This window comes from Chaetodon auriga, chromosome 22 (assembly GCF_051107435.1).
Source record: "Chaetodon auriga isolate fChaAug3 chromosome 22, fChaAug3.hap1, whole genome shotgun sequence".
Lineage (NCBI taxonomy): Eukaryota > Metazoa > Chordata > Actinopteri > Chaetodontiformes > Chaetodontidae > Chaetodon > Chaetodon auriga.
Window position 1 is genome coordinate 13,182,033 of NC_135095.1, and position 14,881 is coordinate 13,196,913.

At 43.2% G+C, this 14,881-nt stretch overlaps 1 protein-coding gene across 3 annotated transcripts in view; it reads left to right on the plus strand.

Moving 5' to 3' along the window:
- Window positions 1–14,881, plus strand: part of cacna2d1a (calcium channel, voltage-dependent, alpha 2/delta subunit 1a) — an 86,890-nt gene that overhangs the window by 63,264 nt on the left and 8,745 nt on the right. For 2 of the 3 annotated variants that reach the window (XM_076722068.1, XM_076722069.1), the window contains exons 22-35: window positions 42–118; window positions 4,820–4,880; window positions 5,011–5,117; window positions 7,099–7,183; window positions 7,429–7,491; window positions 8,077–8,189; window positions 8,295–8,366; window positions 8,820–8,887; window positions 8,978–9,016; window positions 9,114–9,185; window positions 11,553–11,705; window positions 12,851–12,903; window positions 13,206–13,261; window positions 14,525–14,651. In XM_076722068.1, the coding sequence (XP_076578183.1) occupies window positions 42–118; window positions 4,820–4,880; window positions 5,011–5,117; window positions 7,099–7,183; window positions 7,429–7,491; window positions 8,077–8,189; window positions 8,295–8,366; window positions 8,820–8,887; window positions 8,978–9,016; window positions 9,114–9,185; window positions 11,553–11,705; window positions 12,851–12,903; window positions 13,206–13,261; window positions 14,525–14,651 (1,146 nt within the window). Of the gene's footprint in view, window positions 1–41; window positions 119–2,634; window positions 3,125–4,819; window positions 4,881–5,010; window positions 5,118–7,098; window positions 7,184–7,428; window positions 7,492–8,076; window positions 8,190–8,294; window positions 8,367–8,819; window positions 8,888–8,977; window positions 9,017–9,113; window positions 9,186–11,552; window positions 11,706–12,850; window positions 12,904–13,205; window positions 13,262–14,524; window positions 14,652–14,881 lie in introns of those variants that run through there. The other variant, XM_076722070.1, reaches the window with a different exon arrangement.

Sequence of the window (14,881 nt, forward strand, 5' to 3'; positions counted from 1 at the left end):
TGCCATGTAAAGTTTCATGCTGTTTGTATGTCCTCCCTCAGCCTGGCCCTGGTCCTTCCTGAGTACAGTATGCATTACATCCAGGCCAACATCGGCGACACAATCACCCAGGCAAAATGTAAGTGCCATCTAAATCAGCTCAATCTCTTGTGCCTTCTTAGTTTTTCCATTTTAGTAACATTTACCTGACATTACGTACACAGACAGAAGACACATGTCGGCAGCTGGAAAATGACTGCTAATGTTCTCCAGTGATATTATTGCTCTCCTTGTAAGGCTGAGAAACACCAGCTTATGGTTTCCATCCATCACTTATAGTGGCCAATGCTCATGTACATACACACCCAAAAAAAAAAAATTCTACACCACCTCTGCATGCCATATGCCCCTCATATGGCAACACACACGCACACACACACGCACACACACACACACACACACACACACACACATACATCCTCAGTTGTGGCGCTGTTCAAAGTTTTTGTCACCAGACAGCAGGACGAGTGGGTCCGGTGTCCCCTTTCACACATGTAGTGCTCATCAATTCATCTACAGCAAAGTACCTCACTCTATGTGTGTGTATGAGCCTGCGAGTCTGTGTGTGTGTGTGTGTGTTCAGGTTTTGGCAGTTCGTCAGCTATCACAATGATTTAGCCTCTGGACGCTACGATCAGTGTTTCAGGCTTCCAGTGGAGCCAGTTATCTGGGCTGAGAGCTGCTCCTCTGTGCACCGCTCATTGTTTGCAGTCTGAGACATGAGAATAAGACGACATTTTGGCTAATCTCTATGCAGATATCTGCATATGAATGCAGATCAATTAAAAAAAAAAGCTCAGACAGCCTCAGACGAAAGCCGATATGTTCCAAGATTGTATTTCAGCCAATGCCTTCCACCTCTTTCATTTTCCACATTGTCTGTTTACCTGCACACAACTGAAGCCAGCTCAGTGATTGGCTTGGCAGCTGAGTGCATGAGCAACTTTGTGAAAAGACCAGAAGATCGACTTGACACAAACATGGATTTTTTTTTTTTTTTTTTTCCAATGAGATCATGGTACTTTGGTCATTTTTGCTTAAAGCTGGTTGTCTCTTTGCAGCTGACTGAAATCTTGACTTATCGATGAACTCACCAACAGAGACAGTAAATAACTTTGACAACAGAATAGCAACAAAAAGCAACTTCCTGGAAGTTGATTTTCACACTGATGGCAAACAGTTGATGCTTAAATGTAAAAATAGTAAATTGCATAGTGGACAACAGTTCTAATTACTGTGAAAACATGGAATCCAGTGATGGGCTCATTCACATGTCACCGAGTTTATTCGGTGAAAACTGATCCCACACTCACACAGTTGTTTGTCATTTCAGCCTTTGTGCATTGACTTGCATTCAGCGCTGGAGCCTGACCTTAACTGTAGCCATAACAACAACAATGCCAAACCCCAACTCTAAACCCAACTGTAACCTAAGCCTAACACCAAACCTGGACTCCAAAATAGTCTAGTAGAGACAGTTTTTGTCCCCAACTAGGAGGAAAGTATCCCTAATGTGACTGCATCAGTTTTGTCTCCATGGCATTAAGACACATAACTACGCGCACACACACACACACACACACACACACACACACACACACACACACACACACACAGTATGTCTTACCCTAATTTACCTTAAACACCCCTTGTATCTCCCACTGGTAGCTTACTTAAAGGTGTACTATGCAGGAATTGTCGGTTACTGTTTGTAAACACAACATTCAGACGCCGCCAGACGTGCACGCCCCCTGTCTCTGACCACAGCCGCCAGGACACACACAGCCGGTGCACCGCCCACAGCATCACAGCATCATATACCTACATGAAGCAGCGACTCAGGAGCAATGTACCCGATCGCCTTATTTTTCAAATAGTGTGTTAATGGCATTGTTTGTGTATATGAACGAACCGCTACAATAAAAGTTGGATTACTGGCTTTAATTTGCCTGAGAGTTTAGCCGTCTTCAGCTCACTAATAGGCTTACTAGTAGATAATAATTATGCGTCATGATAATTATGTAATTATAATGACTAATGAATCTGTGGAGTTACAGACAGCAACATTAGCTAATTGTTGTTGAGTCCAGACAGGAGAATTTAGCTTCCCGACCTTTGACACAGATGACACAGATTACAGCGTCGGTCTGCTCGCTACCTTTTTGTAAAGTCCTGACCTCACCTGTGTGCTGTGATTGGCTGGGAGCTTCGCACCCACTGCCCCGAGGCTGCAGCCCAGAAATGTCTCAAACTCAGCAAAACAAGAAGAAAATACATGCAGAGCCTCTGCAGATAAATACACCACACACTTCCAGTGGGTCAGAAGTGATGATTGAGAGGGATTATGTTTGGATGAGTCCATGCATTGTTCCTAACGAATATCCTGCATAGTTCACCTTTAAACTCTCAGTGTTTTGTACTTCTTGCATACAATATTCTTATTCAATGTCCATTTGAATAAAATATTGCGTAACCCTGTTGGCTTCTTTTTCCTTTACTGCTCTCTTTTCCAATTCCCTCCTCCCTCCTCCCTCCTCCTGTTCTCCTGCCCTCCTTCAACTCTTGACCATTCCTGGTGTGTTGGACCCCCTGCAGCGTTTGTGGGCAAGTATTCTCCTCCTGTGCTTTACCTCACAACCCCTGTCTCCTTAGGCTCACACTACCAGCAGACTTTGGATGTAACTTCGCCTCTAACGTGCTTCATCCTGTGCGGTGTTGCCGGCTCACCAGCACAGAAGCATTTTGTTTTCATTTTCTGTTTTTCTTCATTTAATGGCTTCTGATTAATAATGACAATTCTGTTACGCTGAATCAAGCTGGCGTCTGCCCTCAGAAGCAGCGCTTCGCATGCAACCCGCGCCCACACAGAGTGTCGCAGATGGCGTGTGTGTGTGTGTCTGTGTGCGCATGTATGTATTTAACCCCCACCTGTTCCAATGGCCCTCAGATGTGGTTTTGGCACTAACCCGCTGTAGCAGGAAGGGCAGGATGCTTGCATTATTTAAAGGTGAAGCCATAGAGGAGAAAGCTGTGAGTCTGCATCCAAAACATGAGTTGGTGCTTTTCCTTGTCGTCTCTACTTTTCTCTTTTTTGACTCACTTTTGAGTTTTACAACCTTGTTGAACGAGTGCTAATGAAAGACAGGACCCCTCTCAGCACATAGCTTCGTCTCTTCTGTTTGTCCTTCCGTGTGCTTTGTCATCAGTTTTGTCTTGCTTGTGGACATTGAATCAAACATCTCCACAGAGCATTTTTAAGCGATGTGGTTTAACTGAAACTGAAGCCAGACTTGTGCCTGTTTTGCACTTTTTCAGAGGGAGAATATAAACGTCAATCTAAGAAGCGAAGACTTGTGTCCCAATTCCCACATCTATTTGTCATGCATTTGTAAAGTCAATGCAGGTTCTTGTCTTGCATGTTTTAACGTGTGAGATTGATTCATGCTGAAATCCATTCACATTTTGGAAGGATTGTAGCTGCATGACTTAGATACCGCGCTGATTCAGTTATTCACAAAACTGGCAGAAATGTCATCATCGGTGTGAAAAGGCGTGTGAAAGTGCAGAAAATATAAGCAGTCGTCACTCCCCAAATCTCCCTGCTATCCATCATTACTAGATACTTCGTTGGATTAGTAAGCAGTGACCAAATATCAAAGAAAAAGCACATGGGTGCAATTATTTCCCAATCATGACCACCAGAGAGGACAAGGAGTAGCCCATGTCGTCATGAGAAATTTCACTGTACAGTATAATCAACTGTCGACACGGCATGCTTTGGAGAATGTCAAAGGAGCGTTAAGGTTATGAGCTGTGGTTAATATCCCTCAGTTCATTCCTATGAGCAGGATTGTAATGCAAATACATCACTGAAGTGCTGCCACTCCGCAGATTTACTGTATCACCAGAAGAAGAAATGCTAATGCTAAAAACACATCTAAATCATAACTTAAGAAACTTCTGACCGCATTCTAAGCCTCTCTTTGTGTTCTCCGTCAGCATTGTCTCCATTTACATCCAAAGGCCTAAAACCTTTTGTTTGGAATCCAATATTTCTATTCAGGACTCGCTCTGTGAATAAAATATTGTGTCACCTTTGACCCCTGTGGTTTTACCCTGCCTTTTTTCCCCTTTCTTTTCCCTCTCGTCTTTTCCTCCCCGGGGATGATTCTCTCGTTCGCTCACTTTGTCTCTGCTGGGATTTTTTTCCACTCCAGGGAAAAATGGCAAGTATTTTTTCCTTTACTTTCATCTCGCGCCTCGTGTTCTTGAGCCTTGTTGGTCTTTTACCCAGCACGTCTGGCCAAGTCTATTGTGGTCCTTCTTGTTTATACCTGATTTTCAGCTGTTTGTTTAAGACTGTATTCTTTACAGTGTTCTATTTCTGTAACCTTTGCTTCAGTTTTTGTGAGCTATGTGGCAAATAAAGCCTTAATTTCCTACTTTCTCTTTGTGAGAACCAACCCCTCACTTTGCAAAGCTACTTTGCATTTAACTAAATATCTCATCTTAAGTTTTTTTTAGAAAGGAAAGATGTGGCAGTGTTGAATAGGTGGAGCTATGGTGCTAATGTTTTTTTCTGCTCAAGAGATGAAATCTCATTTCAGTTCTTGGTCCCTGTAGGAGTTCTCTCCTATTGGTGCACTGTTAAATATTCAACAGGTGTTACATTCTGCGCAGTGGAGCACCATCTCATCTGCATAAAATGATTACTTCAGTTTGATTTTAACCTGTCTAGTATTTGGGAGGAAAATTTCTAATATTTTATACCTTTCACCAGTTTCTGAAAGCCTGCTGGCGGACAAGTTTGATGAATATGGCTATACGTTTATCGCACCGAGGTAAGACGACATATAGTTTATCAGGAGTATGTTTTCCGAACAGTTTGAAAAAAGATATCTTTTTACTTCTGGTGTGACAACAATGACTCAGCTTCCATTCGTTCACCATGAGGTGCTTTGTCTCCCACAGAGTGTACTGTAAGGACTTAAAGCCGCCCGACAAGTACAAAAACAACACCGAGTTCCTCATGGAGTTCAACCACTACATTGACACAAAGACTCCAAACCACCCCATGTGTGAGTATCAAAAAATGAATAAACATTCTCTGAAATAACTCTTTCCACCTTAAATGCTCCTGGTGCCATCAATTCTGAATTTTTTCTTGAAAATTGAAACTTTTCGAGTGGATCTTGTTGTTCTCTGCAGCACACTTGGACCTCATTCTCACTCCAGACTCCTATTTACACCTCAAAGAGCTGCTAAGCTTTACAGTATTTGCTATAGCATGTATATATGAATGAATCTCAGCCATCTGGTCTGGCATTAAGGTGCGCATTGGAAATTTAATGGAGGATTGTCAACCGAAACCTATTCCCAGAGGTCTCTCTTTCCAGTGAAATACAGGTCTGGCTGTTTGGTGTGCATGACCAGGCAAAGCTTTGTGATGTGGAACCCCGTGTTCGTGTTACCCATTTGATGCTAACTCTAAAAGTCTGACCATCACACGCCTGAGTGCACATGTGTGAGGCACGTCGGCTTAGATGTGACACACACGCGCTCGCACACGCACAATATTCACCAGTAATATGCCTTCCACACCCCACCTATAGCCGCTCGACCTCATCCAATTACTGTGTGTTTGTGAGAAAGAGCAGGACATGTCAAGCCAGGAGCACGAGAGGAGCAATAAAACACAAATCAGGGGCCAGCGGACCTTCTCCCAAACATCTGACCAACGCATTAACATCCATGCCACATCTTGCGTACGCTCACTGATATGCATCACTCGCTTTTTTTGCCCACTGAGCAAAACGAAAGCCCCCCGGATATTTATAAAAGATCTCCTTTAAGTTTAGCTTGAGGATTCGAGTGTGAGAACTCGGTCCAAACATGATCAATCCAATAAAACTTTTCATCCAATTGAAATATTACTTTCACCGTTATTAGCTGCTAGGTTAATGGAGTCCATAGGGAGTTCAGTGGGGGAGAGAGTGAGGACTATGGCCCATGTGGACTATTGGCGGCTTGAGGATCGTTACACGCTTTGCTTGGTTAAGCCACTGTAGTGGCGAAGAAGTTGAAGTACATTAGGAATTCCTGGGCTGCCTTCAATAAAGGATCCCTAATGAAAACCACTGGACAAGGAGGGAAGGTGGGGTCGGGGGAAATAAAGTGTTACACCAGCTGTTTTCTCTGATGTGTGTGGTGTGTCATAAAGGTTGGAGGAGGTGGGGGGGGTATATCGACGAGCCTCGATGTTAATGGACTGAAGCGGGTCGTCGGAGAGTTCAAAGCGGCGGGCCCGGCCCAAAAAATGGGCGAGCGGCTTTTATCGCCTGTTATGTTTGTCATGTGGTCTTGTCGGATGTCTCGAAAAATAATTTGTTACACCCACACCAACCCACCACCTGCGCCCTGGCAGCAGCAGGCACATTCATCCATAGTTTTTTTGGTCATTTAAATACATGTTTCATTGCTTCAGTTTCACGAGACAATGTTGAGATGTTGCCTTTCCTTCAACGACCAGTTGGTTCTGTTTTATTCCTTCAACTTTTCTTGCATTTTCGGTGCTTGTAAGCTTAGCAGTGTATCAAGTGAAGCTTACTCCCAGGTTGCACTCAACTTGAAATTGGATTTGAAAGCCTGAAGTGTGATGAAAATGTTTAAATATTCTTAACTTTTCCATGATTTGTTTTTTTCTTTGTGATTCCAGTATCATATATACTCTGTGCATACCATCTTATTTTTCTTTCTGGGTTTGTTTTTCTTTTTGGTTTCCTGTCCTTCCTTCTCTCTCTTATTATCCGTTCCATGTTGGCTACTGATGCTCCGCAGGTATTTATCCTACATATTTTAGCAGATTCCTGTTACTCAGACTTTCCAGGTTACCAAGTCTGGAACAGCAAAAAGGGAAATATCAGCTTCTAAAGATGAGACACTTTGAAGCTGATCAAAGACCAGACAGTTAAACATTTGACTGTCTCTGATCAGTCAGCAGACACACAAACGGTATTCAAAGGTTACTTGTTGAGGCTCAAGTGATGTTTTGCTGTTTAGGTAATGTGGAGCTGGTGAACCGATTGCTCTTGGATGCCGGCATCACCACGGAACTGATCAAGATTTGGAAAGAATACGAGCTGCAGTGAGTGAAGCGCCAAGATTTTGCCTACTTTACCATCAATGTTTGTTTGTAATCCATCAAAACAAACTGAAATGTGGCATCAGTTATTTGTTTCTTGGTATTTGGTAATGAATGTCCAAGTGGGAAAGATTGAATACAGATGGTTCAAGTATTTCACCATCACCAGTAAATGTCATCCAGGCATAAAGCACATTCCAGATTTTCCTAAGTGTATGTTTTATAGCTTTATCTTCTCTGCTTGTCAGGAGTGGTGTCTTGGCCAGATTTGTTGCCACCGATGGAGGGATCACACGGGTCTACCCCAAAAGGTACTTGTCTAGCCCATGCGGGAGGCAGGGTTGATTTAGAAGCATGGGGAGGAGTAGATAATATGTTCAGGATTATCTGATAAGAATAATGGTGTGGTCGGCTGAGAAAGCTGCAGCTTGCCAATGCTTTATATTCTGTGAATAGCATTTTGAACATTCATCCATCCATCTGCTGCCACTGGTTCATGTCTGTGTCATGGTGCTATCAGGTTAAGCAAAGCAAGTCATAGGCCATTAACCCTATACTCCAAGCTGCCTTTTCCAGTTACTGTTGTACTTCAGCATCATGTTGAGAAAGCCAAGTGGAAGCTTATAAAAGGAAAGTGTGACGGCCCCAATACAGAACCTCGAGGTATCCTCGAGGAGAGATAATGACGGGCAAAGTTGCTATTGTTAAAAATCACTCAGTGTGTTTTATGATGACTTTAACAACTGCAGTATGGAGTTTCCCAAATGGAATGGACTAATGGGTTTAATGTGGGACTGTAATCAGCGGCAATCAATGTGTGTGTGTGTGTGTGTGTGTGTGTGTGTGTGTGTGTGTGTGTGTGTGTGTGTGTGTGTGTGTGTTTGTGTGTTTGACAGTGCTGGGTTGTCCTGGGAAGAGGACGCAGAGACGTACGAGTCAAGTTTCTATAAAAGAAGTTTGGACAACGATCTGTACATCTTCACTCCAACTCCCTACTCTAAAGAGAATTGTGAGTAAAAGCCAATGTGTGTGTGTGTGTGTGTGTGTTTGTTTTGTTGTGTCTCAGTGTGTATTCACATACTGTATATACAGTGTTCCCTTATTCTTCCTGCAGCAAGTGACGAGTCAGTGCTGGTGAGCAGAGCGGTAAACATCAATATTCAGGATGTCACACTCAAACCAGCCGGTAAGATGCGCACACACGCACACACACACACACACACACACACACACACACACAAAGAGAAAGAGGGGCTTGTATTTACACATTTATACCTCTCATTTCTCAGGCTGTCTCTCTCCTTCTGCCACCTACATATAAACACACTTACAGCTGTGTGTCTTATTCACACGCCTACATTTGCAGCCCTATAGCCTTAATGCAATTCATGCCTTCATATCTTCTGACACACACACCCATAGGCTCTTATTTACAGGCGGCTACCCCTCGTTTGTCTATTTCTTTCTCTCAGCCTGACATATACACACAAACACACACTCACGCACGCACAAACCACACATCAAGCTGTCTGGTCTCCTGTGATCCTTGGCCAAGTTTGCATATTCCAAGTTCAGAGAGTAAAGTTGACGCAGAGGTCCAACATGATCTAGGATGTCTGGCTCTTGTGTTTGATCGCAGTGGTCGGCGTGAAGTTGGACATCAGTGCCTGGATGGCGAGCTTCATCAACACCACGCAGAGGATGAATGTGAGTGGATTCTGTCGGCGTGCACGCACAGGGACGATCAGATCCGGTGTATGACTTTTCATGGCTCTATCTGCTCTCCTGTGTTTTCAGTGCAACGATGAGATCTGTGGCTGTCAGCGAAACCATCCGGTAAGAGGCTTAATTGCACATTTTTTCATTTTCAGCTGTTATTTATGGATGAGAGTCAGGAGCACGCAGCACTGGTTTAACCTCTCTGTGATTCCAGTATGTGGACTGTGTCATTCTGGATGATGGGGGCTTCCTGGTGATGTCCAATCAAGATGAAGATATTTCTAAGGTGGGCCTCAGCATTTTACTCTCAGTCACAAAACTAAAGGTCACTGCTGGTAGACAGTGAGTTATCACTGGTGCATCTCAGACTTTAGTACCATGCTACCAGGGTTACTAGCTGTTAGTAATGACTTTATCAATAATTAATAAATAGTTCACTAATGCTTTGTAGGTCAGGTGTGAGTATTGAATAAGATATGTTGGTTGGTGGTAATCCATTGGTTATCCATTTAAAGCTTCACGTTCGTGTGCAGTAATAACTATTAAAAAGGGTTTTGATCATCAAGTCTGCATTTGCCATTAACAACTCGTTAATAAGTGGTTAATAATTGGATTTTTGGTCCCGATAATCTGTTTGGTGTCGTAATCCAGAGGAGCGCCGACACGGATGCTATCAATTTTTGTTCAAATATATTGACATCATGGATTAATTATCTCTTTATGTGGGCAAAAATTTACTACTTGTTGTTTCCTTGTTCATATTGCAGGATTTTATATCAAATAAACTTGTCGTGTGATTCATTTCCTGAGTCTGACATCTGTAAAACATAAACGCTTTTTTTTCTTTTTCAGGGACAAAAATGACAAAAACACTTTTTTTTGACAAACAATAAAATCCAACACTCACTAGCTTTTATCACAGCCTACGGCCACATCTCGCAGTCTTCCTCAGTGAACTGAGTGGTCAAAATCATGATCACCTGTAATCATGTGACCAACTGAGCGATCCCCACACACAATGAAGAAAGCCTTGAAATCAATTGATTGACAAACAATGAAGTTTCACACTGAAAATGTTTTTTGTTCTTTATGAAGAATTCACTGCACGTACGCAGTTTTGATTGATGCACTGAAATTATCTTTGTTTGCTCTGAACATCCAAACAAAAAAATTAAGCTAATGAAGCGTCTGAACCGCAGTTTGACCCATCTTTATGTATCATTAACAGACACACACACATGCATACAGTAAGCACACACATTTTGCTCCATGCTAAATGCTAAGAGCGGGCCCCTGCTGTCATCTGAGTAAATGTTTTTTCATGCGGCCTCGGCTCCTTCCTAATCAGGCCTGGGTGTGCGCCGGATAAATCAGTCGCCCTCTGAAGTTTGGCAGCAGCACTAAAACTCGGGGGCCTGAGGCCTTGTTTGGAGAAGTCTGTGTGCCCTCAATCATATTTCCTACAGGAGCAACGTTTCTTTCTCTCTGTAAGCTTCTCGCGTTCTCTCCCGCTTTATGTCTTTCTCTCTCTAGCTCGTTCCTTTTCTTTCTCCGAAGCCCTCAGGGAGTCTTCAGCCAACAGAGCTGTGACTGTTAATTCATTATTTGTGTTATTGCACGGGGAAAGGAGAGAAGGCTCCCTCCACCTTATAGATTGCAAGATTTATATGTCCTTTGGCTGTTAGACTAAAGAGGAATGGGTATGTGGAGGGTGGCTTGTTAACGATGACCTTACAAAGTGGAAGGAAAGGGATAGTTTGCATTTCCTCATGCACACACATGCACATCTCTCAGCACACACACACTTCGGTGAGTAGCTGCGTACTGTACACACTCCCTCCTGGATACACAAGTACTTAAACACTCCCATGCACGCGGTCATGTCACACCTCTGAGATGCCGAGACAAACTGTTTCCTCTTTGAAGAAATTTATGGCTGCCTGGTGGACTGTGTTAATCAGATTATACTGAAGTCCATCATCCTGGTTTGAAGGTGATTTATTCTGTGTGTGTGTGTGTGTGTGTGTGTGTGTGTGTGTGTGTGTGTGTGTATGTGTGTGTGTGTTTCTTCAAATTCAATGTGAACATTTCTGGCACGTGTACACACATTTTTAACAGTTTTTCTGCATGTGTTTTACATACATTTAACAATCGTGGGTTGACTGTGTAAAAGTGTTTAAGTGCTCTGTCAGCGAAAACCTCTGTTAGTTACATCCACAATGTGCATTTCAAAGGTTTTTCTTCAGAGGGTTCAAACATTTTTCCGCACACTGAAGTGTGAGGTTTTTAGGTCGATTCCATCCATGCATTTAAGGTTGGGCCCTCCCTTGATAACCATTTCCTTCACCAACCAACAGTGTGTTCATTAAATATTTATCTCTTTTCAGCCATTCTTGAGGCATATATCCAAAATATATAGGCTTCACTGTGTGTTCAATGCTTTGTGGTCATTTTATTGTCACTTGTTCGGGAATTTGCACCACAATAACATAATAATGACCTGAAACTTCAGGCCTTCAGTCAAAAATCTAATTCTATTTCTTTTCGGATAAAATGATTTGTTTATGATCAAGTTGCAGCACAGCAAGTTGGCTGAATGAGATACAAACATGCCACAACAGTAAATGTTTTCTATTTTCTTCTCCGTCCTTAGATCGGGCGTTTCTTTGGAGCTATCGACCCGATCCTCATGAGAAACCTGGTCAACTCGTCCCTGTACACCTTTAAGAAGACCTTCGACTACCAGTCGCTCTGTGACCCCAAGAAAGAGAGCAAGGCGGCTGCAGGCCTGCGATCTGTCTATGTGGTGAGTTACATAAGCCAGAAACCGTTCACACACAACTGACCACGCTCACACACACACACACACACACACACACACACAGAGCCACCCACATGTACGCAACCACACTTACATGTTCACACATTTTGTTTTCCACACATATACGTTTACTCATTTCCCTGCACGAACCCACGCACCAATGCAAGCACACCGCCGTACCTGCTACCCTGCATGCTTCCAAATGGTCACACACACATACACACACACACACACACACACACAAACCTTCACTCACCAGAGAGCCATAAATCTGAATAGAGCAGATGAGAAGGGAAGCAGAGGGTATGGTGAAAGCGTTAGAGTGGGAGTTGCAGTAACAGTAACAGGATTAGGTGGTCTAGCGTGCTTGGCTAACACACCAAGTGATGTAGAAAGAGGCACTGTTTTTCATCACTTACAAAACAACTCACAGCGAAATGATGCAACCATCTCGTGCAGACATTCAGTGCCACTGATGAATTTCTCTTAGATGCAGAGAGGTGATAACAGGTAGTGATAATAAACTGATACCTAAAAGGGAGATTCAGTTATACGTTGGTAATCAGAGGTGGAAAAATTCCCCTCATTAGTAGACTGAAAACGTGTAATTTCCCGCAAATGTGTACGACACGCTCGAGTGACCAAGGTGAGATGAAAGATGCAGACATCTTCTGATCAAAGATCCCGTCAATAACCGGCGACGCCTCTAACACGGTCAGTTAAGACTCCCTGATGACTCAACACGGCATCGGCTGAAGAGAAAGGATGCAGCAGTGATTCACCAAAACAAGGCCCTCGCATGCTAACCATAATCAAAGCAGCATGTTGGGCCTTTGATTCAAACCGTGTGCTGCTTTGTTTTCTCACTGGCTCCTTGTTTACATATTTATGCCCGCATCTGTTGAGGAGGATTGTGTTCTAATTTCCTCTGAGAGGGAAGAAAATAAAATCTCTCTGGCTGGACCTTTTGGTCTCTCTGCCTGGCAGAACTGGACCGTCTGCAGCCACTGTAAACACAAGCAGGATGTTCGGCTTGGCTCAACCAGCTTAACGTGATTTGCCAGAAGATTATTACAGACCTGATTTCGTCGTTTCCTGATATTAACTCTCGTTTTGTTTGCCCCCCTCAGCCCACAATTGCAGATATTTTGAATTTAGGGTGGTGGGCGACGGCTGCAGCCTGGTGAGTCCTTTTTTATGACGTTCTTCCCTGTATAGTGTTTTTTCACATGATTAAATGTACACTATAAAAGCATTTTAAGTCCTGAAACTCATACAGTATTGGAAAGCAGGCAAGGGTTTGTTCCTCCAAAATGGCCACATAGCATCTGTTTAATAACTGAATTGTTCCCAGGACAGACAACATTCCACAAAATCTTCTCCTGATTTATTGATGCATTAGCATTTACACACATTATTTATTGTACATTATGTTCCAATGAATCCAGACATTTTTCATCCTTGGGGTTTGTTTTTGCTCCTTAGGTCAATACTGCAACAGTTGCTGGTCAGCATCACATTCCCTAATTTCCTGGACGCAGGTGAGTTCCTGTCAATTTGACACATGGGAAGAAATTGTGCTTTGAGGTTTTAATAAGGCTTTTTTTTCAATATTGAGGGAGTTCTGGACAGCACAAGCAGCCTCATTATGGAAATAAAATAGTAATAGATGTTCGTTTTTAGTAACTTTGACAGGGCCTTAAAGGATATTGAGCACACTGTTTTCCAACAGTTTCTTTATCTTGAAATTCCAGCGCAGCACTCACCACATGCCAAGGATGTGTCGTTAGTAACAATATTGTTCGTAGGAACTATTGAACACTCATCCATCTTCGGAGGGCTGAATGTGTGCAAGATGTTGCACACCTGACCCAGACCGTGCGAATGTGGAGTTGTGTTTGTGTGTGGTGTTTTGTGTGGTTACATATGTGCTATTAGGCAGCACAAATTACCACCAGACCCAAAACAAAATAACAGGTCTCTCTTTGTTTATGTTCCATGTGATCAAGATGATATTTGTTAAAGGATCAGCTCATCCTAATTATGAAAAGACATATTATCTGACTTACTTCTACTGTAACCATCAAGCTATGCAGAGAAGACCTGGTCTTAATTTCTGTCTCTGAGGTTTCTTCTGTGCAGCTGACAGCTGCCTCCAGATCATCCAAACCATCCCTCTACTGTGAAATCTAAATACACAGATACAGTGCTGATCAAATATGAATCAAAATTCTGCTACTGCGTTGGTGATTTCTCGCCTCAGATGTTTTCAGAAACATATTTTAGTTCACTGTTTAGCTGCACTCCTTGTGTCCAGGATGCCACAGCTTGACACCAGGCCAAAACCAAGCACCACCCAGCTCACAGTACCTCACCCTCCAGCAGGAGTGTGGTTCAGTGCAGCGCAGTGCATTCTGGTTGTTGTAGGTTTTCTACCTTTTGAGCAAAAGGGAATTTTCTCAGGCCATGTAGCACCAATTTCCAAAATATTTCTGTTTTTCTACTGCATAGACGGCCCAGGTCATCTCTCCAGCAGTGAAATGCCCCTTTAAGCACTACAGAGAAATAAGAAATCCAGTGTGCTCTTGCGCACCCGAATGTACAGCAGGAGTCAGACAGCCTGTGTGACCAGACATCAATTAGAACGGGTTTAAGTTATTTTAGTGTCGCTCACTTCAATCATTCACAATCTGCCACCTGCGTTTTAAGCTTTGAGTCTTGTGTCAGATGCATACTGTATGGATGTATTTTGAGGTGCCTTTTTGCATGAACACACCTGATTGTTCTCATGTGTGCTCTTCCAGCTGAGATGGATGAAGACGTGTCCGATGCCATGCTGAAAGAGGTCTGCATCACAGAGCAAACTCAGTACTACTTTGAGACCAACCAGCTGACTTTCAGAGGCAGTATCGACTGTGAAAACTGCACCAGGTAAAAGTATCCCCTCCCTCTCAGCTGCACAACAGTCATGCATGCACGCTGGCAGAGGATAGTTAAGGTCCAGTCATTTGCATCCATGAGACACAAATGAAGTCCCCAGAGGTGGCGCTGAGAGAGGGCTGTAAAAATTCACATGCCATGAAGGTGAAGTCAAGTCACTAGCGTGGACCACCGTCTTGTGATTGTGCAGATGTGTGTGTGTGTGTGCGCGCGTACGCCAT